This window comes from Accipiter gentilis, chromosome 33 (assembly GCF_929443795.1).
Source record: "Accipiter gentilis chromosome 33, bAccGen1.1, whole genome shotgun sequence".
Classification (NCBI taxonomy): Eukaryota; Metazoa; Chordata; class Aves; order Accipitriformes; family Accipitridae; genus Astur; species Astur gentilis.
In genome coordinates this window covers 17,940,347-17,965,154 of record NC_064912.1, presented here as the reverse complement: position 1 = coordinate 17,965,154, position 24,808 = coordinate 17,940,347, and the positions used below count along the sequence as shown (strand labels likewise).

The 24,808-nt window shown below is 45.2% G+C and overlaps 1 protein-coding gene across 3 annotated transcripts in view; it reads left to right on the top strand.

The window, feature by feature from the left end:
* The window catches only part of CACNA1H (calcium voltage-gated channel subunit alpha1 H), a 256,292-nt gene that overhangs the window by 207,957 nt on the left and 23,527 nt on the right, over positions 1 to 24,808 (top strand). For all 3 annotated transcript variants that reach the window (XM_049791191.1, XM_049791193.1, XM_049791192.1), the window contains 15 exons: positions 171 to 261; positions 2,435 to 2,643; positions 4,311 to 4,745; positions 5,438 to 5,538; positions 5,958 to 6,081; positions 6,220 to 6,288; positions 6,398 to 6,582; positions 8,786 to 8,912; positions 9,539 to 9,664; positions 10,290 to 10,379; positions 11,176 to 11,389; positions 19,397 to 19,548; positions 21,543 to 21,652; positions 22,782 to 22,915; positions 23,471 to 23,541. In XM_049791191.1, coding sequence (XP_049647148.1) covers positions 171 to 261; positions 2,435 to 2,643; positions 4,311 to 4,745; positions 5,438 to 5,538; positions 5,958 to 6,081; positions 6,220 to 6,288; positions 6,398 to 6,582; positions 8,786 to 8,912; positions 9,539 to 9,664; positions 10,290 to 10,379; positions 11,176 to 11,389; positions 19,397 to 19,548; positions 21,543 to 21,652; positions 22,782 to 22,915; positions 23,471 to 23,541 — 2,238 coding nt within the window. The remainder of the gene's footprint in view (positions 1 to 170; positions 262 to 2,434; positions 2,644 to 4,310; positions 4,746 to 5,437; positions 5,539 to 5,957; positions 6,082 to 6,219; positions 6,289 to 6,397; positions 6,583 to 8,785; positions 8,913 to 9,538; positions 9,665 to 10,289; positions 10,380 to 11,175; positions 11,390 to 19,396; positions 19,549 to 21,542; positions 21,653 to 22,781; positions 22,916 to 23,470; positions 23,542 to 24,808) is intronic.

The window sequence follows — 24,808 nt, the reverse complement described above, 5'->3', positions numbered from 1 at the left end:
CCCCAGGGCAGTGTCAGAGGGAATTTGGCATTCTGCCCTCAGTTCTTGGGGCCACACTTAAACTAACCATGGGGAGCTGAGGTATCTCTGAGCTGCTAAGTAACCCAAACGGCCTTTGTGCTAAAGTTTAAGTGAATCACGTCTGTTAATTATCCTTCTCCTCCCTGCAGGGTGATGCCAATAGGTCAGACACAGATGAGGACAAGACATCTGCCAACTTCGATGATGATTTTGAGAAGCTAAAAGACTTCCGAGCAACAGGTAGGATTTTGTCTCTACATTTCCCTGAGAATCTGAGAGTTACAACTCTGCTTCCACAGTCATCTTTTCATAGAAACTTAAGGCAGAAAGTGGAAGAATCCATTTTATTTGGCAATTAATCTGATAGCTATGTTAACAGAGCAAAAAGTGCTCTATGCAAAAAGTGTTAGGAAAGCTAAATGAGCATTGATACTTCCTTTAAACAGATGTTGTTCTTATTTAAACTTTACTAGAATATTTAGATGTGTCTCATTGTTTCTTCTGTATTATTACCACAGAATGGTTTGCTGACAGCAATATTCTCACACTACTTCTCAGCAGCTTTTCAAATCAATCATGTTCTCATCTGTTCTTTTTGGTTTCTCACACAAATGCATTTAGGTGAGGTTTGATTGATGGAAATGTTGCTGTTCATTTGTGTTACAGCAGGGCCTGGCAATTGATTTGAAGTAAGGCCCTATTGTACTAGTGTACTATAAACATGGAATAGTAGGTGACAGCCTTCCCTCTGCAGAGTTTGCAACCAGATAGGGGACAGGAAGGGATCACGCATTTTAACAGAGTGAATAGCCTGATGGTAAACAAGAGCCAGTTTAGTTCCTCTGTACTCTGATTCTTGGCTTGAGGTCTTGTTAGGATTACTTTAAATGCTTCTAAACCAGGATTCGTTTTGGCTAAGGAAATTATATTGATTGTGGTGAGCAGATGGAATTCAACTGAGGAAAGGGCAGAAATAATCTGTTGGGGAAGCTGACACAGAGCTGGATCGCAGCAAGGTGATGGAGCTGCTCAGTCTGCAGGTGAAGCAACAAATTCCAACCACCAAGTGATCAAATGAATGTCCATTGCAAATAGTTGACAAGGAACCCACAGCACCAAATATGCACCAGCTTGGCAGCAACTATGTGCTGAGCAGCTTCAAATAATAAGAGAGTTCTAGGGGAAAGAAATATTGTCACCTCTTCTCAGGTAACATAGGAATAGAAAACAGGGATGAATTTGCCACCAAAGTCCATGACTAATTGTGTGTCTCCATAAGCCTCATATATGCCAACCAGTGACTAAACAGCATAAGGACATTAACAATTCTATTACAGTGTCACTGGTCTATAGACAGATACACTGGCAAGAGGAATGTGTATTGCAGATTAGCAAATTTTGAGCTGGATCTTCCACCCCTCAAAGTGAATGGCAGTGTTCCCATGGACTACTGTGGTGCAGATCAGGTATTTGTGCACAAGCCAGCAACTAAACAGATGATACAATAGAAGCACACTGCATTACAAAAGCAGTGGAGGAGAAATAGCAGAGGTAATGCACTCACTTGGATTTCTCACTGCAGACTTGGACTTCTTTCCTGCTGGTTGCAGATGCTCCCACTCTTCCCCCTCCTTAAGAATGATTCTGCAGTTATTAAACCAGAACCCACTAAGCCCAGTAAAACAGGAGCTAGTTCAGCTTTAGTTTGTGTTTGAAATTAGGCTTTTGGTTTTGAGTATTACGGCACTCCATAGGGCTGGAGGTGCTATGTCCGGTTTGTCTTCGGTGTGAATATGGTTTTTGCAGTCTGTACTTGCCATACAGCTAAAATACGTGCTTTCTATAATTACCACAGAGATGTGCCATTAGATTTCTCTGTTACAGAGAATTTTACTCTTCTAGATGGCTGGATGTGTAAAAGCAACTTCCATTTCCTGTCCCCTGAACAGATGACTAAAGACAATGACTAATGTTTGCTTAGTGTCTTCCCATGAAGGAACTTAGAGCACATCAGAACTGCATAAAAATCTCTGTGTAAGACTGTATCACAAGGAGAAGAGATTAACTTCCTAGGGTGAATTTAGACAGTCCTTAATGTCCTTTCCCTGGAAACTCTCTCCCAGTTCCCCAGAACTGTAGCTCCACTCTCTAAAGCCCAAGAAACAGTGAACAAAAGAAGCTTCCTTTGGAGGGCAACGAGTTCCAAGTCCAGGCAGGGCTGAAGACCTCTTAAAAGGTTGTGACATTTGCCTTATGCCTTTGAGCATGGTGGGTGTGATCTTATTGCCCACAACATTTCATCTCCATTTGGCAGAGTTCCTAGAAGACCCAAGGAGCAATGTCCATTCTGAAGAATGATTTCTGTAGCTGTAGCTGAGCATTCACCTTGTATTCTCTCTCCCCTTCTCTCCAGAGATGAAGATGTACTCGCTTGCTGTCACCCCAAATGGACACCTGGAGGGCAGGGGAAGCATGCCACCTCCTATAATCATGCGCACTGCTGCCACACCAATGCCCACACCAAAGTGTTCCCCACACATGGATTCAGTGCACACTTTTGTGGACTCAAGGAGAGGGAGTAACGCCTCTCTAGACCCCTTGAGCTACGATCAGAAGTCCTTGGTAGGTTGCTATTGTGAACAACTCTCCCTCAAGTGCCTGCAAGCAGCATAGATGATATATGTGTGTGTGTGTGCGTGCACGCATTGCCAGAAAAAAAAGACGGGTGATAGAGGTGAGAAGTATGTGGAAAGTCAGGAGGAGAACAGAGTCAAGAGGGAGAAACATAACAGTCAAGGACAGAGAGTATATGAAGAGGGGAGACAGGAATGTACTGGGATTCAGTGTTTTCCTGCCTAATATCTGATTGGAAGTCCATGCCAAGCCATGCCACTGGAGAGACGCAACATGAGACAAGTCATAAGTTCATGCAGTTATTCCAGCAAACCCCTCTGAGGAGGAGCAGGTACCTTTTGCCAACCACACTGGCCATTTTGTGGTGTCTTGGAGAAGTTGTCAAGTGGTCCTGTGAGGATGAGGCCTATTTCCCCCCACAGTGTTTTAGGGTTGCATCTTGAATCCACCTTGTGTCAAGGGAAATAAAGCATTTGTCCTTACCAACACAGCAGCTGAGCTCCAGCTACAGTACAGCAGCCCCATTGGAGGGGAAACAAAGGAAATGAGGTAGGAGCTGACCGATTGCCACCAGGCACAACTCATGGAGCAGAGATTTGGCTGAAGCTGACTGCTTTGGCAACTGATTGCATTTTGCCTGCAACAGAGGAGCGGGAGGGCAGCTCTGTGAAAACAGAGGGTGCAGAGTTAATAGACAAAGTGGATTTCTGCTGCTGCTTATCTATCCCATTCCTCTGCTCTGTAACTGCAATATCATGTTCAAATCAAGGCAGCAGACCGTGAAGGCACTGCACATAGAGACAGAGCCACTATCCCCTTTGGTAAGCTGCTTAGTCAAGGTAATGCTTTTGAAAAGAAAATAGAGATGACTGTTGTTTGCCTTGGGGTTTCATGGGATTGTGAGTTGCTGGAGAGGGTTGTTCATGGTTTGAATCCTTTCTCTGAGAGCACATCAGTGCCACCAGCCAAAGGAAGATAAAGCAGTCAGAGGAGAGCTGCCCAACGCTGAGAAGGAGGAGGAAGGCAGTTTGCCTTGTTTTGTGCTGGGAGGAAGCCATGGAGGGAAAAGGAGATTTCCTTCTAGCCTTTCTGCTCTGACCTTAAGTGCTCTCATCTTGGCAACTACCTGCCAGCCAAAGTGCACTCACACACCTATCAGTGCCAGAAATTTGCTGTAAGAGAAACATTCATTCCATCTCCTTATGCAGCAAACTGAAGAGAAAGTAATGCCAATGGGGGCACAATTTCCAACAGACACTTGAGTGACTCAGGTGCCAGAGTCCCTCTGGAAGCCAGGGAAGTTGTGTGCTGAAGCCACTTGAACATGAGGAAAGAAAATGCCACTTCAGCAATAGTGTCTTTGGGTTCAGTTTTTATGCACAGTTAATGCAGCCAGAACAGTAGGAAGTCATGCAGCACAGAGGATTGCTAGCTGTGCTACAGATATAGTTCAAAGAGTACCTTCAGTGTGGGATTAGCTGGGTGCTTGGCTCCCATCTCAAGGCATTGGCGTGATGAAATCAGAGCAGTGAGGAAAGCTGGAAGGGGAAGAAGACATGACTTGCAATAAGAAGGGTCTCCCAGTCTGGGCAAAATGCTTTATCCTTTGGCTTACTCCTGCAAACAAACCCTCAAATGTCTTTTTCCTCTCTCAGTCCAGCCTCCGCAGTTCCCCTTGCGCCAACTGGGGCACCAGCAGCAACTGGGGAAGCCGACGCTCAAGCTGGAACAGCCTGGGCAGAGCCCCGAGCCTCAAGAAGAAGAACCAGTCAGGAGAAAGAGAGTCCTTGCTCTCTGGGGAGGGAAAAGGCAGCACAGACGATGACTCCGATGACGCCAAGTCCAGCACAGTCAGCAGGCCCTCACTGCACCGCCGGGCAGAGTCCCTGGACTACCGCAGCTCCCTGGACCTGCCTGAGCTGCTTCAGTTGCCCACCATGCGCCACTCACTCAGTATCAGCCCCGTGGCCGTTCTGCCTGCCGAGTACCAAGACTGCAACGGCAAGATGGTTCACGTCCCCAGTGAGTTCTTCCTGCGTGTCGATGGACACAAGGAGGATGCTATGGACTATGAGGATGACATGGAGGATGTGAGTTGAGGGGGAAATTGGGTGCTCATGTGTTAAGTGGCCTTTCCACTCCAAGAAGGCTGATGAAAAATCAGGCTTTGAAATGTGTTACTGCCTAATGGCTGGTGTAGACAAAATGAATCCAGATCCGAGGGATGGGCATCCATTTCCCAAAAGGCTTTTTTATATTAATGGGTTGGGCTGTTACCTTGCAGTGGTCTCTAACAAGGTAAAACTGCAAGGGGTTGTGCATGCATTTGCCTAGTTTTTGAACTGGTTGAGATTGTCCCCCTGGCCCAGGTTGCCTCCAAAAATGAGCTGTAGACACAAGAGATAGCTAATATCTGTGCTCACAAGAGCTGTTTGGCATCTCGAAGGCTTGAAAGCCAGGAGTGTTCTCTATTTAAGTTTTTGGTTGTTTGAGGCCTTTTTGTTTTTGACACAACTTTGAATCTCAAAATGATACCTGCCTAGAAAGTCTTGCTTTGTTATGTTCATATCTTACTGTACAGCAGCCCCTTTCTTCCACCCCTTTCCTCCGTGTTTTGTTGGACAAATGTGACAATGCCTGCCACGTCTCTGTCCCAAAAGCCATGACTCCCTACAGGCACTATGAAATGTCATGTGCTGCCCTCTTTCACAAAAGGACTGTGAAAGTTGAAGAGGCAGGAAAATAAAAGAGGAAGAAAAGGTGTTTCTTCTTTTCTATCCAGAGTTACTGCTACCGAATTCGTAAAGTTCTGGAGCCCTACAAACCACAGTGGTGCAAGAGTCATGAAGACTGGTCCCTCTACTTGTTTTCCCCACAGAATCGGTAAGAAATCCCAGTAAAATGCCAGCCCACCAGGTTTTTGTGGTAGTGAAATACTACAATTCTAGTTAGCCTTCCCTTGAGAAAAATCCCTCTCTGATGTAGAAGCACTGAGAGTTTAAGAAATCCAATTCCTGATTTTTAGGTAACTTCTTCTGTTACATGTGGGCAGAATTGTTGCATGGTTCACCCTATGCCTGTCTAGGAAGAAGGGTGGTTTAACCAGCATTAATAATAGCTGTTATTACATCTTGTTTACTGCATTGGTAATAATGGCTGAAGCTTGTGGAGAGTCTAGCTCACCACCTGGGCTGATGCTGGCGGCACAGCTGCCAAAGACTTTCAAGGACGTGCCATTCAGGTGGGAGTCTCTCGCTGACCCAAACGTCTAATGTATATTTTTTTCCCCACCATTTCTTCAGGTTCCGAGTGATGTGCCAGAAGGTCATTGCCCACAAAATGTTTGATCACGTGGTGCTGGTCTTCATATTTCTCAACTGCATCACTATAGCACTGGAGCGACCAGACATAGACCCACACAGCACAGTGAGTACCTGAGTCATTTTCTTCCTTGATCCAGCATCCAGATCTTAGTCTTGTCAGGGCAAGACCCTGCAAGATGAAAGATGTTTGTTTTCTAACACCTTTAAATAACTTGCCTCTTTGCTGTTCTATGTTTTACAGGAAAGGATATTCCTAAGTGTTTCTAATTACATCTTCACTGCAATCTTTGTGGCTGAAATGATGGTTAAGGTAATTATATCTTCATCTCATGGCCCTTAGTGAGGCCTGGCAAAGACCAGAACATGACATAGTTATGATCTGGGTGAAGATTTAAATGTTTCTTTTCTCCTGGCTGTAGGTGGTAGCTCTTGGCTTTTTCTCTGGGGAGAACACCTATCTGCAGAGCAGCTGGAATGTCCTGGATGGAGTCCTGGTCTTTGTATCTATCATTGACATTATTGTCTCCATGGCATCGGCAGGCGGAGCTAAGATCCTGGGTGTCCTTCGCGTTTTGAGACTTCTGCGGACCTTGAGACCCCTCCGGTATGTTCACCAATAGGGTGGCTGAGTTTTCTTAGTGTTGATAGATCAAGGAGTGAAAAAATGCACGAGCCGTCAAGGTCTGTCTTAATAACACAAAAAGCTGAAACACAGTATGGGTAGAATCATCTTTGGGGAGCTCTTATGTAGTGAAACTGTTTGAAAACAGTGAAATTAGTTATAATATAACTCATCTTCTCCAGCACGGAAAAGAGCGGATGGAGTTTGGAGTGAGAGGTGTTATTGTACTCAGGCAGTTAGTGCAGTGAATGCCTCCTCCATGCTGCATTTTCATCACCGTTTTACAAATCAGTCTGGCTCCTTGTTGAACTGCACAACCTCACAGTCAAACCTCACAAGCAAAGAGGTTGCCTTGGTTGGGAGAAAATTTGCAATTGAACAGGTGCCGAACATAATTTGATAAGCTCCAGCATCTATACCTGCTCTCCTGTGCCTGCATATCTAACATTACTGCAAAACAATTTAGTTCTCAGCTAGGAAGAGGAAGGGGAGGCACTTTCAGTATTTGAGAAAAGGAATAAAGAGAATTTGTATTTTGTTTACAATTATGCAATAACAAAGAGTGTTAATGCTTGGGGGATTTTTATCAGCTCACAGCTCCTGTGTTCTGCTTCCATCCTGCTTGGCAAGAAACACAAGCCTTTTTTTCATGAAATTTCAGGGGAAATAAGATAGGCACCTCCTGAGACCTGTAGGCTTTCTGATGAAAAGCTGCTTGCTTATGACAATAATCAGAAGAGGCAATCTTGTTTAGGCCCGTGACCACAACAACAGCTATTTGTCTGCTGCTCTGTATTTCCTTAGTGACACGTAATTTTGTGAGTGTTTCTGTCTCCTCTCGTGCTCCCATGCTCTGTTCTGCTGGTGGCATCAGGGTCCCCTTGCAGTGCTGGTTCACCAGGAGCCACTCTGGGTCACCCTGGACAAGCCTTGGCCTGGCAGCACCTCGAGGCATTTATCTAACATGCATAAGTAGGAACAGAAATCAAGGCATAGGCAATTCATAAGTAAGTAAACGTAAGGGGAAAAAAAGGAATTGGTCATGGAGAATAACTAGGCCAGATCCTATTAATAGAGAGTAATTCATCACCTCTCACAATGGCTTCACTTATCACAGCCTCTTCCAGGATTACTCCAGGGACCATTCCTAACACTTTGTAGGTGCAGTTCAGACTGCTACATTATTTGCTGCCAAATAAGACCCTATTGAAATGCTTTGTCCCTGCAGCATACAACTCTCCTCTTTTCTCTGTGTTTGGCAGGCATGAAAGCACCATTAGCCATGCAAGCTCAAGCTACCTGCAAGGACTCATACCCTCTCCCCTCTACAGGCCCCTCCAAAAAAACTCTTTGATGTTCTTCAGTCAAAACACCCGCCTTCCCAGAAAAGCTTGCTTGGGCTAGTTACACTTATGTGTGCAAACACATTTTTCAGACGCCCATGGGAGAGCCATTCTCCAGGCACTCATACAGGAAAGGAAAACACTTGTTCTCCATAATACCCAAAAAGCTACTTCAGGCCGTGCTCAGAGCATGCCTGGCCTCTCATGGCCTCACAGCAAGCAAGCAAGCTGCTCTTTAATGGGATGACCCTTTGGCTGTGGAGCTGTTGATCACAAGTTCCTGTTAGCTAAGAGTCAGTTCAGGAACTAATTAGGAAACAAACTGAAATTACTTTGTTTGAAAAGTTGTCATGGGGCCCAGGCCAGTAGGGGAGGTGAGCACTTATGCCTGTAGAAAGAGGACAAGACATGCTCTCTACTACCACTGTGAAGCTGTTTAGACATGTTGTTTTAAGAAGCAAGCTTCTGCCTGGTGTGTGCCCCTCTGCTTGGATCAGAGAGACCTCAGAGGGGATCAGCTCTCTAGACTGAGGTACAAATAACCCTGTAGTGGGAACCTCTTGATATTCTGCCCATACAGAGTGTTCCCTCGTCATTGTTACTAGTAAGCAATTGCCCAACACCCTGCTGTCAGGGTGTCTTACACTTTTTTAATTTCATCTAATGTGACTTTGAATGTTCTGCTTGTCCAAATAAGTCACTAATTGTCTCTGAATGCTGCCTGCAGGTAGAGGAGGGTTGTGTTAGCTTTACTGCAGCCCAAGCAGAGGAGGAAAAGCAACCATATAATAACAGGGCATGCATAAAAATTAAAAGCTTTATTGTTTTGCCATTTTTTCCAGAGTCATCAGCAGAGCCCCGGGTCTGAAGCTGGTGGTAGAAACCTTGATCTCCTCCTTGAGGCCTATTGGGAATATTGTTCTCATCTGCTGTGCTTTCTTCATTATCTTTGGGATTTTAGGTGTCCAGGTAGAGTATTTCCCTCACTACAGCCATCTGTAAGTGACTGCTGCAAAAGAGAAGCTGTTTTTTCTCACCACCTGGGGATAAGGTGGAAGTAACGAGCTTAAATCTCTCCAAAGGAAGATTTCAGTTAGGTGTTAGGAAGCAGAGCCAGGTCCTAGAAGAAATACTCTGGGGTGGGGTTAGCATCTGCTCATTGGAAGGCTCTCAGGATTAGAAGAGCAGACCTCCCTGATGAATAACACAGCACCAGCTAAGCTTGCCTGAGGGTAGGGGAAGGACAAGACAAATTCCCAAGATCCCTCCTGGCTCTGTGTGCTAGGATATATATAATATCTCTTCCTCAGAGAGGAGATTGTCATCCTCCCAACAAGACAGGGCTGGCCTGCAGGATCACCTTCCTTCTGTGTCTGGAGCAATATGCAGTAATATCTCAGGGCCTGAAGTTTCATCAGAGGTCTTTTCATGCCCTGTGTCTTAAGACAGATGTGTGAGCTGGAAGGAAAGGAAAGGAATTTGAACTTGGCAAACAACTCTACTAGGGGAAAGACAGATAAATCAGGGGACAGACCTTTCAAAGCTGCTTCTTTTTTGTTTTTTTTTCTTTTTTTTTTGTTGCTTCTCAAATACAGCTTTTTAAAGGCAAGTTCTACTACTGTGATGGTCCTGATGTAAAAAACATCACTACAAAGACTGACTGCACTAACGCACGCTACAAATGGGTTCGGCGGAAGTACAATTTTGACAATTTGGGACAGGTAAAGTCCTTATTGCAGGGATTTTCCATACCAGTTTTAAAGGATGAGCACTTAAAATGTATTCCTTGAGGAGGCATTCATCTATCAGAAGCAAACCTAACTGGGTAAAAATGGATCAGGTCACCTCTTGATCTCTTGCAGCCAGACTTCCTAGGGTTATACAATTCCTTGTTTATATAGGAGGGTGTTGTCTTAAAGCCACTGCTTTTGCATGCAGTCCCTCATGTATGGACCACAACTGTCACTTTTAGTCTCTTGACTTCTAGCAAGACAGCCCATAGTAAGATCTGGGATATATTTTTGCTTTTAAAACCCCATGACATTGGGCCAGCCTGCAATATTGATTTTTAATCATGCTTCGGTGACCAGAAAGCCTGATGTGTCTGAGCAAAAGTCAACCTATATGTGAGGGAAAAGAAGCATTAATGACCATAGTTTGATCACTTTTAAGCCAGATATGGAAATGGTAAAAGCAAGTCACAACAGGTTGCATTTCTCCACCAACTCCAAGCCAGATGAGCTGTGGATTGGTTTTACTGAACATTGTCTGTTGTTAGTTTCTTCTCTGGGGACTAAAACACAAGACTAATCTTGTTTGTTTGTTTGTTTGTTTGTTTTCTTATAGGCCCTCATGTCCTTGTTTGTCCTCTCCTCCAAAGATGGCTGGGTGAACATCATGTATGATGGTTTGGATGCCGTGGGTATTGACCAACAGGTAAATGTGCTGCAGAGTCCAGATGTGTTGCTCTCAGAAGTCTCATGCCTGGATGACTCTGGTGTTCTGGAAGTCCCAGGAAGGAACAGAGCTATAGGACCTTCTTGAGGTCCTGACTGCTCATTGGGCTGCAAAGGTTTTACATTCTCCATTGGGTGCCCCATGTAGTAGACAAACAAATACTGATGGGGTTTTTAATTAGAATGGTGGTACTTGAGAAGGGCCACACGTGCCATTGCACTGCGGCTTCATGGAAGGCATGATGAATATAAGTAAATTCTCACAAGATGGAAAACAACCAGGAATGTTATGGAAAGGACATTGTTAAGTTTGTGTGTTACATGGCATTTGCAAAGGAAAGTCAACAGTCTTAGATGAGTAGTACCCCATCGCAGCCCATAATGACTGAGAAATGTTAACCATGAGCAGACATCTCAAAAAAATAAGCTGGAGCCTATCATAAACTAAAATGATCACGCAGGTGGAATGATGGACATCCACTGAGATTTATTTTAAGCTGTATGAAATAAATGCCAAAATAATTAAATCCTGTAAGATAAATTGTGGAGGCTAGTGTGGGTTTCTCAACAAAAGTAAAATTCTAGTCAGTGAGAAAGTGAATGAGAGGAAACTGTTTTGGGAAAAATCTCTTAACTCCTCTCAGCCCTCTCCTCCTCCCCACAAAAGTGTACTGTGCTGTCTTGTTGCTACAGAGTGCCCAATATCCTGACTTACACGCTTGTCTATGCCGCTTCTCTTCTCTTCTGTCTTGTTTTTTAATTCCACACCTCACCAGCCCATCCAGAACCATAACCCTTGGATGCTTCTCTACTTCATCTCCTTCCTGCTCATCGTCAGCTTCTTCGTGCTCAACATGTTTGTGGGGGTGGTGGTGGAGAACTTTCACAAGTGCCGACAGCACCAGGAGGCAGAGGAGGCCCGGCGTCGGGAGGAGAAGCGGCTGAGACGCTTGGAGAAAAAGCGCAGGAGTAAGGAGATATACCTGTCTGGTCGGTAGACTGCGTTACAAACCAAAATCTTTCTGAGCCCTGCCTGCTCCCAAAGCAAGACTTTTGTTTTCCTTTGGTTTTGTTTCCATGGGATTCAAGAGGCTGTTTTGCTTCGTTACCTCTTTGGCAGTACCTTAAGTCTTGGGTTGCCAATACCTTGGAATTGTCCTCTACAAGCCTGACATAAAGCATTACCTGTTTACTTGTTTGGGGAGAAAATCCTCCTCCAAGCAGAGTCCTCTATCATGCTCTGCAAGGCAAAGGCGTCCCAAGCACCGAGCGGGAGCTCGTGGTGCGACTGAGGGATGCAGTGAGTAAACAGCTGCAATGCTTACTGTGTGCGTGAAGGCCAGTCCTGAGGGTAGCCCTGTGGCTTAATGTGCTGCTTGCATCTGACGATGGTGGTGGTTTGATTTATTAATTATTTTCTTAGACAAAATAATTGTGATGCTTTTTAGAGTCCTAGCGCATGGTCCCGCATGCCACAACCATGCTGCATGAGGGCATGAACACACCAACAGCCCTGGGGAGAAGAATGGAGCTCCAAGATGGGGCTGTCCAGAAAATTCTTCTCTGGAAGATGTCCATTACAAGAGATGCTTGCCCCATCACAGGCTGGGGGAGCCCTTCACTGCTGAGCAATGTGCTGGGACTCAGTTTGTCCTTGCAAACAGTCAACATGGAAATACTGGCCCGACGCAGGGCCATTAGGGTGTAACAGAAGGCCTTTAGCTGAAATCTGCTTCTAGTGGATCTAGTAGGGACCATCAGACCAGACCAGAAAAACAGCTAAGTTTGTGCTCCTTTCCTGACCCAAACCTTCCCAGGGGTTCTCATGTATTAATTCTTACCTGCACTGCTGCTTGGCAGGCTCCACCAGGGACAAGCTGCCTATAGCATCTGGTGGGTATTCCCAGGAAAACTGCCAGGAAACCAGCCGCACTGACTTCCCAGACAGTTTTAGTGAACAGGGACAGCCTGCATCAGATGCTGGCAAGCATTTTTTAGAAGTAAGTGAGGGAACATGGCTTGGCCACTGTGATCAAAGATGAGCTTAGTCAGGGATGAGATTTGAGTGCTTCTGGCCCACTTGCCACAGGAGCCCTGTGGCTCTTTGCCTAGCGCTGTGCTGCCTTGTGTAATCTCCTGTAAAGACCTAATATCTCATTGTGAAAAATGGCTAGTTGTGTCCCAAACATCAAGCCGTAGGTATCCATTTTCAGCTGGGAAAACTGCAGTTAGATTGAATAGTCTTTTGCCTGGCTCTAAGGACACAGCAGTCAGAGGCTTTGCTAGTAGAAACCCCAGCCAATTGCCTCCATCCATCTGTGCTTGAGTCAGAAGGCAGGCAGCTGTATCCCTCGCAGCTCCTCTCCTGTTCTTGTGGTCCACTTTATTAGAGCCATGGGAGGACCTCAGTACTAAATGTCTGCACCATGGTCTCCACAGGGCCTTAATGACAGACTGACCTGACACCACAGTGAAGGCCAAGCCCATTTCATTTTAGCTAGTTGTGAGTTAAGTAGCTGGGTTAAAATGAAATCTAGATCAAACTAGCCAGCTGCAAACAGTCGTTGAATCTCTTCAGAGATGTAGAAGAGTTCAAATGCAGTTTCATTTCCTTTTTTCCATTTAAGTTCTTGAGTTTGAGGTTCCAGCTAGGATTAGAAGTGGAAATCCTGAAGGCGGCATTTCCAGCACAACAAGAGATATCAGTTTCAGGCTCTCAGGAGTCCTCCTGCTGATTCAGTATTTCCACCCCAATGTGCTGACCCAAGAAGACATTCAGATAAATTCAAAGTTTATATGAAAGAAAAAAAAAAAAGTTTATTTACGAAGAACATTAAGCATCCTTAGAGAAAATAGGCTGGGGGACAGGTAAGGAGGGATAGCTTAACCACAGCCGGTTGCTGTTCCTGATTAGTAAGTAAATCTTATTACAAGCCTGTCTGTGGCTCCCTGCTTAGACACCAAAAAGAGCCAGTTCCTGTTAAAGTGATGGACGCTGTTACATTGACCCTCTTTATCCTGCTATCTTGAAGGATAGAGTCAAGGAGATATTTCAGACCGCAGACCCAAGCATAGCACAGATGTGGGTTGTAACATTTCACTAAGAGCATGCAGGGAGGAGGACAGCTTTCTGGAAGGTGATCAAGTCCAGTATAGCAACTGAGAGGCTAAATGTTTGGCCATGTGCTGGGCTTCCAGGAGGTTACCTCAGATCATCTGGCTCTGAGGTCTCCTACCTGCCTCTGTTCAGCATGGACAGCTTGACATCCAAATTCGAGTTGTTAACAATGTGAAATCAAATATCTGATACACATTTTGGAAGATTACTCTTTACATTTCAATGGATTATTTTTTTTAATTTAAATGGGAGGAGTTTTCACCTCCTGGGTAATTTAGAAGATGATGGATTTGGTGAAAAAACGTGGCAGACTCAGAAAGATGTGAGATGTGGTTGGTGCTGTGTGTGGTAGAGTCTCTGTGGGGGAATGTCTGTGTGCACATGCAGGCATGGAATGCTGCATGGTGACAGCGGGCTGGCCAGCTTTCCACGTGCTCCAGCGCTGTGTGTCTTACCTATATGGAGGAGTGGGGGAGAGGCCAGTCTCCATGGGGCAGGATGGGCACACAAGACTAGTGATTCTGCGGAGAAGCAAGGAGCCTATGTTGGAAAGCCTAGCAGAGAGCCCCGCGTTTCCTTTAGCTGCTTCTAGCATTTGGCCTGAAGAGACCATAAGGGGAGGAAGAATTAGGGCTGTTAAGAGAGTAAAATCCAGCATAGCTAACAGATGTACTACCCGAGCAATGCCTGTCCATCTGGACTCACCCCGTCTGCCTGGCATCTTGTCTTCGTCTCCTGTCTGTAATGTCCTCTGTGTGTAGCAACCCTGTGTGTGTTTCTGTGTATTGAGGTCTTTGGGCATCTGTAGGTACCTATACACACAGAAACGCACCATTGAGCCATAGTAGGCTTGGGCTCAGGCCTGGAAATGGGGTAAACCTCAGCTTATCAGTGCCTGGATGGTCCCATCCAAGCAGGCTCTGGGTACAAATGCCAGGCTCTGCAGGCTGGGTCCAGGATTTGGACCCTGTGTGCAGAGCTGTGAGCCTGGCAGAGGGATTGCTCCGTGAAGGACACAGCCCTGCAGCAGGACACGGCTCCTTCATCAGCCCCCACGCGGGTGGGATGGAGAATCATCATGTGTCTGGTTTGCGGGTATTTTTCAGGCCTTTCAGGAGCCTGGCAGGAAGGTACCTCTCAGCCCCCATTCCTGCTGTCAGACAGCACCTCAGACCTTTCCAAAAAGTTTCTGAGGGCCAATTCCATGAAGGGATTGGCAGTGGGTGACACCCCACGCCCCTCGTCAGCATGCCTTGACTCCCTTTGCTCCTGTGAGAAGCATTACTCGAGGCACCAGCAATGGAGCTCACGGACCCAAGTTATCAGCCAGGCACATCGCTGTGGGCTGCCATGACAGAGCAGCAGCGGCCGCAGGGCCCAGCCTTCACGACTGGGCTGAGATTAACTCATCCGAGGCCAGGGCCACCACTGAAAGAAGGCACTGGGTTCGCCAGTTAATTCTGCTCACGTGAGAAAAGAGGGCAGGGGGTTGAATATGCCATAGAATGCATTTGATGTGTTTTTAAAGGCAGAACTGCACAGCATACTTTTTCATGTGAAAGTAAAAATTCAAGATAAACTAGGATATTTTTCTGACACAGTCACTACCTCCATCCACTATATCTACTGTATAAATAAGTGTAGTGTAATTTAATAATCCTGCAGCTCCTAACCTTTTAATGAGGTTCTCAGAAGACACAGACGGAAACAAGCCTCCCCGGATCAAAGTTCTTGAATAAAACCACATGGATCGGCTTGATCTCCTCTGCGTTCAGGATATGGGGCCAAATCCAACCTGCCTGTATCTGCTGTGAAGCCAGCAGCCGCTGGCCCACTGAGCAGAGCATGATGTCAGGTCAAATGCAGGCAGTGCTCTGGGTTTCAAAGGCTGCAAGCAGGGTCTGGGTGACACTGCGTGCCAAAAGCAGTGCAGGCAACGCTGGAAAAGCTGGAAATGCCTGACACAGCCCAGGGGAGGCCCTGACTGGGGAGCAGAGAGTGCCTTTCAGTAGTGTCACCAAGTCACTGGTCCCTTGAGGACCCCAAAAACTAAGAACTCAGAAAAGGAAATGCTTTTGCCTGATTTCCACTCTGTACGAGAAGAGTGTGGCCACAGCCGTGTTTCTCTGAGGCATTTCCCAACACAGAGCTGAGCGTAAGGGCACTGTAGGAGGAAGAGGCCAGTTTTGTTTTAAGACCCAGCAGAGATGCCTTCCAAAGACTGTAAGCCTTTCTCTCCAGGGGTGAACAATCATGGGCAGCACACAGTGGTATTTAAATTAGTCCATCCTCTCAATGCCACAACCATCTCTGTATCCAGCAGAAACATTTGAGTTGTAACTAAAATTTTGGGCACTGCATATCTGAGTGTTTAGTATTTCCAACTAGGGAATTATCAAACCATCTTGCTTATTTTTCCAGGCAGCTGCAGGTATAGAGCTACTCTGTGCCAAGCATGCATATAAACCCATTAGGGCTTTCTAATGTTTCATGCAGAGGAGAATAATAGAGGAGCTGTAGCTAGCAATTGTAATGCCAACCTAAATGCTTTTAAGCTAGGAGACAGTGCTTCATTAATTTTCATGTCAGCAGAATCACAAGCAAAGAAGTTTAAATACTCTTCAGAGAGGTGAGATTCAAGCATTAGCCAACATCTAGAAATGGGGGCAAGAAAGGACTGTGGTTTTCCTTTTGCATATGTTTGATGGTTTCTCTTTTCCCTCCTGCATTTCCACCAATTCAAACGATCAGCTGCAGCTGAAGGCATACTTGTCTGTGTTTGATATAAGTCTGCTAGTTGGCTGATTGGAGTCTGATCCCAGAAACCATTTCCCTGGAGAAACCAGGCACAGGTTACATTTTACCTACTGTAATTAATGATGCACTAGATCTCCCCCATTTGCTTTGCCCACGTCCCTGTGTCCACTGTTCTCCTCATACAGGTTGTCCTGCAGACCCCACGTCTCTGGTGGAGCAGGCTGTAGCAGTAGGTGTGTACAGTGAAAACTTAGACCCAAACTGGGCAGAATAACATAGTATTTTCTCACTAAGAGCTAAACATGTGCATCTGAGCTGAGAGGAGGCCAGAGCCACTTGCTGTGCTGTTGACTGAAGTAACACTCCCGTTCCTAAAGGGACCAGGAATGAGCAGTGACCCAGCAGAGCTGGGGGCCTTGGAGGTCTGAAACGCAACCTCCTTCCTACTCAGAGCAGGTCAGAGCTGCAGTGAAGCTGTGTGGCCGATCACTCGCTGCTTTCACCCTGCTGCAAGCCCTCTGCCTTCACACGATCGCCCCGGGCTAACACCAGCATCGCCAAGAGCAGAAGCTGGCCTGTCCTTCCTGCACACCCCTGCTCACTCCTGTTAGCCTCGCATGAGCGGTATCTCCTCTAATGGACATTGCATGGGTTACTGCACTGAGCATGACAGTGTTGTTGCATGTGTTTCGAAGCATTGTCGACTTTATCCCAGACTGTCCTTGTATGTGTCCCCCCCAGGAGAAGTTTCTTTTTCATCTGTTAACCTGGCTTCAGGGATGTAGTGCATCCTAAATGAGTAAAGCATTTCCTAGCGCTCCCTCACCCCAGGTCAAGTTAAATGTATCCCAAGTTTTCTGAGCAACCAGTTGACCAGGCATAGCCAGCACTGAGCACTGGCAGAGTGTACAGACACAGACCTCTGAGACAATTTCACACAATAAAACAGACCCACCTTTATGGCTGGGTGGTTCCTCCTTACTATTTGTATATTCAGCCCGTGTAAAGAGAGAGCTGTGTAGCTGACAGGCAGTCTACAAGGTTTTCTGTTCAGTGGCTTTACAGTGGGAAATGTCTTCTTGTGATTATGCTTTAGAATTATGTAAGTAGTTTATAAAACGTAATAAAGACATGATCTTTTGCTGAATAGTTAATCAGTGGCTGCATTTGGGCAGGTTAGAGGTAGTTGCCATCACGTACAGCCTGTTTTTCTTATGTGCTGTCAGCCAGTGTATTCACATACCACCCATCCCTGCTAATGTTCTTCTGAGAGCCATTAATCAACCATTAGTTATTAATAAATAGTCTTTAATATAATGTTTGACTATTTGGGGTATTCTCAGACCTCCTAACAAGCTGATTTTTTTGCATTCCCAAGAAGACATTTTCAAAAAAAAAAAAAAAAAGTATGTTGTAATCCTGAATACACATGAAAGCATATTGGACAGACTTAAATAAATATTGTACTGCAATGTTTTTATTATTATTTTTTAGACGCACCAGAAGATTAGTCGAACTCAGAAGCAAAGACAGCCCTACCAGTCCAAGATGACTGGTAGGACTAAGGCTCATGAAAGCAACAGAAGAATGTATTAAAAAACAATTGTGTTTGCTTTCATCTTGGTTTTCCACACCCATTAGCAGAAAAAATAAGTCTAGGTGACCCTGGTCACAAGGAAATGTTTTTCAAATTCCTCCACTCCACTTTTATCTACCAGAAAAAATAGTAGTTGAAAGAGAGCAACAGATTCAGTTTCCCTTTATCCAATTTATTTTAGGGGTTTGGACTGTAATCTGGCATCAGTTGCACTACCAAAAAACAAACCCCACATTTCAAGAGTCACTCCATCTGAAAGATATTAGCAAGATGAGAGGAGTGGAAGATGTATTTCAGGGGGGCACTGAGTACTTTTGAACTTATTTCCCTCCTTGTTTTTAAGGTGAAGCAACTCCTTTTTCCCAGCTCCTCATGCATTTAAAGCTGCATTTGCCAAAACATTTGCAAAAAACCCCTCTCTGTTCAGAACAATCCTTCTCTGACTTAGTATGACCTAACATGTCTCTTCCACTTGCAAAATCTACAGTAATGCTGACTTTGGCCTTAAGTACACTCTTTGAATATTTACATTTCTTAAGTTTGAAAAGAATTTGACTCCATCTGAGTGCCCACAGCCATCTTGTGGTCACAGTCTAATTTAAGAGACACACACGTAGTAAATACAACTTGGTCACAGGGCAGTGTCCAAACACTTTCCTTGGAACAGCCCCGGGAACTTGGTCATGTGCAGAAATTTCCCCATTTCAAAGCAAAGAAAGGAGGAGTCATGACCAGAGGCAGATATAAAAATCATGTGGTCATAGCCTGAATGGTTTTTTAGATGCAACCATGCCCTTGGTTTTATATTTCCAGAGGAGCTTGTGCTGATAGTCTTTGTAGAGACAAATGCCTGAGCACCCCGCTCCATTGCTGTTGACGCTCTCCCATGTGCTACTAACCCTCACGTATGTGCCCTACTTTGCCACAGGAATCGCTATGTTTTCTTTAGACCTTTAAAATACACCAAAAGCCTTCTTTCACAGAAGCCAAGCTCAGGTTACGTTCCTCTCTTATGGGGAACATGCCTGACACCACTGCGATTAGGAGAGATGCATATCAGAGTCCAGACTGATGAGACCTGCCCTAAGCCTTTCCTCTAAACTGGAGTTGAAGCTTTGCTGGATTTGAAGCTTTTTCTCTTGGCTTTGGGTCTCATTTCCCTCCTGCTTCTCAACCTTCCTGGTTTGTGACAAGAGTCCCATTAAGCGAAAAGGTTGTCTTCTAGCCTGAGAAAGAGCAGCAAGAACAGAGAGCACTTAGGAGAAAAATGGACTTGGTTGTCAAAGCTATGGAGGTCCCTTCTGCGGGCACAAGAGGTTTGGCTCAGCCTGATAACCCTGCTACGGTTCTTGATGGTTCTAGGTAGAAGCACTTGGCCATTTCACGTGGCTTGCTTGAATCAGTTCTCCCACGTGCTGAATCTGGGCGTGTGTAAGACACGACCCACAGGCCACGTTGTGATGGCTGCCAACCACGCAGCAGGGCCTGTGTTCATTGTGTTGCCTTTCTTTGTCTTTTTCTGCAGAAGCCCAACGCAGGCCTTACTATGCTGACTATTCCCCAGCGCGGAAGTACATTCATACCCTTTGCACCAGCCACTATCTTGACCTCTTCATCACGTTCATCATTGGGGTCAATGTCATCACTATGTCGATGGAGCACTACAACCAGCCAAAGGTAAGAGCCACTCATCAATGTGTCAGCTGTGAAACGCAGCAGCGTGGAGTAGCAGAGGGCCTGAGGACCATATGCTGTTCCCTTGGGATACCATTGACCAGTGAGGTCTGCAGCCAGCCCTGCTTGGACCTGGGACCATTCCCTGGTGTTTGAAAAGCTCATCAGGCTCCAGACTCAGCACTGCAATCCGTCTAACTCTAGACCAGCTCTACCATTTGGGGAGTCACTTGCCTCAGCCAAAAGCTTGATTTCCCTGCTCTTGCATAAACAACAGAGAATAAGGCTAAGGGAGAGTGAACTAAACTTTTACTAGGAAAACACAGTCCAAATATTTCCTCTCCTGATCCCAGCTGTGACTGACCCTCAGACAGTAAAACAGTCCAGAATTTTAGAATATTCCACTAACAGATATAGTTAATACATGCAGAGCAACGTTTCTTTTCCTCAATGAATTTAGCATAAACCAACTCTCAAATACAACCCGTCTTTTCTTTATGTATCATAAAATCCTTCTGTCCCAAGAAAACCTTTGGCATAAATCATATAGCCTGTTCATTTGCCGCACAGATTAATCTTAGATAGCATTATCCTTCGTGGAGCTCTAGGCTCAGTGTTTACTTTTCTAGTATTTCCTGGTCTGCCAGGTAACCTGCAAATGCCTCCTGGAAGCCAAGCCAGAGGGGCACCAAGCCATAGGGTAACGCCTGGGTGTTTTACACCAGCTGACTGTGTGCTTTTCTGCCCCATAATTCTTTTGCATAACAGCCTTTGTTTTGCATGTAAATGTTGCTTATCCAGATTAGGACTAATTTATACTTTTTTTACATCCATGTAAAACACGGTGGTGTAAATCTGAATGCAAACCATCACAAATGATACAAAAATTCAGGCTCAGGCAGTGTGCTTCAGATGAAATAGCAAATTGTCCCATATTCTTTTAAATTGCCATTTTATTTTAGGCACTGGAACAAAAGTAGGGGTAGTAGTGCATTGAGGAATGCCAACATCTAAAAAGCTTTCAGCTCTTGTTCCCAAAAAAAACAGTGCATGTTCGTCCCACATATCTGGGGTCAGCAAAGCACAGTCATCTCACAAATGTGACGAGGAGAGCTTTCCTGTGGCCTGAGGCTTTCTCTGTCAACGCAGCAGACATTGCTTTGCGGACTCCTCTATTGCATTTTATTTCCAGTTGTGTCTGTTTTGATGTTCACTGTTATCATTTTTTTATCATAAGAGACCAAGACTACATTTAACTAAATTCTCCTTCCCTCCCTCCTCTCCCCAAATCTCTACCCAACCAAAGAGCTGTTTCACTCTGCAGCTATCTATTTTAAGGTCCCAGCAAGATTCTTTTGCTATTGTTGGCCTACAGTTCCAATGAAATCCATTATAAACACTCATCATCTTAAAGTATAAACACTGCAGATTCCTGACTTCCGAGAGCAACTCTATAGAGAGTGTGAACATTGCACCAAATATGGACATACTTTGCCCAGCTCTAGAGATGTAACATTTTTCAAGAAGGCAAAATTTAATCCATCTCCAACATTATTTATTTTTCTGAGTGTTTTAAGCAAAGCCATTGTCCTAAGGATTGCCATGCTGGAATAAAGAAATGATCCATCAAGTCTTTTATTCTACTCAAGGCTGGGCAGTTCAGAAGAAGTAAACTTTATTAGATGGCGAAGGGGTAAAATTTTCTCTCTGACCCAGACTGAACAATTTCTGCACTGAACTTGGAGGATTGATAGCTCTTGACATTTTTAGCACAACTACTTTTAGTGCTTATGAGGTTTTTGTCTGCATCAGTGTCTAACCCTTTATTTGAGTTTTGCTGTGTGATTTAGTGCAGTTTTGTAACTGAGCTTGGCAAGCTATTAGGACTTTACTTCTTACATCTCTGTGCCTATGCCACCCTTGTGCCTGCCAGTTCCTCTGCAGGGGCTCTAGGAAAGGATATCTTGGGCTTGTCTAACTGGTCTCTCTCTTTTCAGTCCTTGGATGAAGCCCTGAAGTACTGCAACTATGTGTTCACCATCGTTTTTGTGTTCGAGGCAGTTCTGAAGTTGGTGGCATTTGGTTTTCGAAGGTTCTTTAAGGACAGGTGAGAGTATTTTAAACTCCTGTGCATTTGGGATAGAGCTGTACTGACCCAGTTTCAAAGCCAGATGCTGGGTAAATGTAGCGTTACTATGATTGTACTACATGCTGTGTGCAAGGAAGAGCAAAGGGCTGTCTCTCCATGGGTGCAAACTTTATAGCGTAGGAACTAAAATTTCTAAGAACTGCTGGTACTGCTTTGCAGAAGGAATTCAGGAAACCTTATAAAATTCTGGATACATCCTTTCCCCCAGTATCTGCCTCTCCACCAGGTCCAACCGTCTCAGCTTAGAGGTGAGAAACAACCTGTTGGCATCATTCCAGTCCTCAAAAGAGTAGTTTTCACAACCCAAGGTCACAGGGTTCCTCAGAAAAAGTCTCCTCTGCAGTCAAAACCAGTCCTTTGGTAGACCGCTGGCTTTGTAAAGCCTTTGGCAAAGACAGAGGTAGTTGTGTTCAGCCCCACTGCCTTCAGATCCCAACTGCAGAGACCTACCAATCTTATTCTGCCTCAAATTTAGCCAGAAGCAAATGTGTATGAAAGCAAGTTGTGGTCTGGAGACTTGCTGGGGAGCAGGGTAAGACTGGACACTTTTCCACGTGATCGGCTTGTTTGATTCATTTATCCTGAGTGAGCGGTTGGAAGCTGCTATGAGCAATATTACTTATGAGGGAAATTGCATGGGAAAGACACTCAGTTTCTTCACATCTTACTGTCTTTCTAGTGCTGGTGTGGAAGGCCGTTTACAAGTGTTAGGCTATAAATCAATGAAGATACTCAAGTGAAGTAATTGAAAAGACAGGTGACATAACATGGGAGCAGCTGTATTGTATCACATCAAAGGTCCCTCTAGCCTAATATCTTGTCCCTGAGAGGATAGCAGGGGGATGACAGGGACCTGGAAGTAAGCAGGGACACTTCCCACTCACAGCCTACAGCAGCTTGTGGCTCAGAGGCTATGCCAGCTGCAGTGGGTTGATCTTGTACCATGTAGAAGGTCGTGAGCTCAGATATGAGAGAGGAGAGGTGTTTAGGATTTGCTTGTGCTTGTTATTAACAGATAATTCTCTGCTCTTGGGTGTCTGTCTGTGTATGACTTTTTTTTTTTTTCCTTCCTCTCTTTGTCTATTAGGTGGAATCAGCTGGATTTGGCCATAGTTCTGTTATCAATTGTGGGAATCACGCTGGAGGAAATTGAGATGAATGCTGCACTGCCCATCAATCCCACAATAATACGCATCATGCGGGTGCTGAGAATAGCAAGAGGTATGGCCTGCTCCATAGGTCTCCAGCCATCCCTCCAGACACCCCTTTGTTTGGCCATTTGTTCTTCTAGTCCTGCTGTTTCAGTTCAACTTGAGAACAGTTAGGCAATGAGGCTGCAAAATGTCAATTCAGAGACAAGCTAGGTGGGGTTTCCAGTGGCATCTTAGATTTGTCTCTAATTCAAACCTGGGATCACAGACCTTTTTACTGATCCAGACAAGAGTGGGAAGCAGTGGAGAAGGGAGGATCAGAGCTTGAGATGATGCTTTTCACTGATGAAGTGTCTCACCATCACTCTCCCATTTTCTATTTTCCTGCTAGGGCACACTGGAGTTATTCTGGCTTTTGGTCTGTTTTACTGATGTCCTTAACATTAATTGCTGTGGGAAGTAGTCAGGATGTTCAGATGTTCTGTGGGCCCTGCCAGGATGCAATGAGCTTGCCATCCGTATGAATAGATGCAAGCAAGATGTAAACCTGAAGCTAGATTTCCTTTATGGATTTTGCTTGAAATATTTCCCAGCCCTGCTGATCAGGTTTTGATTCTCATTGTAGTGCTGAAACTGCTCAAAATGGCCACTGGGATGCGAGCTCTCCTGGACACAGTGGTACAAGCGCTTCCCCAGGTAAGCCTTCAGACTTCATCCATGCCCAGTTTGTTCCCCTTGGTGTTCTGTGCCTTTCGGACCTGGGGACAGCTCTGTGCCACCATGTTTGGTGGGCACTAGAAGTCACCTGGGGAGGATATCAGCTTTCTCTGCTGCCACCAGTGCCTTGGTAGCAGAGTTTTGCATGGCACATCCTGCTCACATACTATGTGTTACGTGGAAGAACCGGAATAATGGAAAAAGAGTTCACAGAGAGCCAATTGCTGTAGGCAGAGCTCTTATAAAATATAGATTTCACTGGCAAGTTCAGGAAACACAAGGATAGACAGAGAAAGCTATTGGTGAAAGCATTAGAAGTAGACAGCTTCCAGCTCAGCAGTTTTCTTTGTGAGACAGGAGCAACCATGTTTATTGTCAGAGGAGCTGCAGACTTTAAAAGGCAAATGGGGAAGAGGTTTCTGAGTGTTAAAAGCTTGAAGTGGGGTCTCAAATCACCATATTCTCATGAGCTGCAAGAGGAACAATGATGCTGCCAGTCTTAATGATATTTGATAGAACCCTTCAAGTGTTCAGTTCCTGGGACCACTTTTTTATGGATCTATTCATTTAAAAAAAGAAGGAAAGAAACTTTTTGCTGACTTGCACTCCTCCCGCAAAAAGATCTAAAGTACATCAGAAGAATTCCAAGAAGTTTAGGATTCCTTTGTTTTTAAAATCTTATGCTACTTAAGCTGTGTTCTGCTAGTTTGTGAGTTTGATTGTCCGAGTCCTAATCTTTCAGTCTTTAGAGTCAGTTCAGCTGCCTACACATTCCCATTTCATGTATCACCAGGATCCTGTATCCCACCAGACAGTACTGGAAACATTTACTGCCATGCTTTACCCACAAGTGAGTACCAATATGAGGTGCCAGGCCATGAAAAATGAGGCAGAAGAACTCTGCTGCCTTCTTCTCTGAGCTGGCAATTCAGAAGCAGCACTTTTAGGATGCACAAGCATGGTCAGACAAGTCCTTAGTTTTCAATCCCTCCAAAACATCCCACAGCAGAGTTGCTGGAAGGAGCTTCATGAGTGGGCCCACTCCATTCTGTGTAAAAGGCAGTGTAGTGTGCCCTGGCATGGACCGGGAGAGTCAGGCCTCAAAGGCAGAGGCTTGGCCATCCAAACTGTGGCTTGGCCAAAAGCAGACACGGTGTAGACATCTCTTGCAGAGTATGAGTGGCCATATGAGAATCAGTAGAACTAGTACATGTAATTACCCAAATATACCCCTATGAATTAGTTG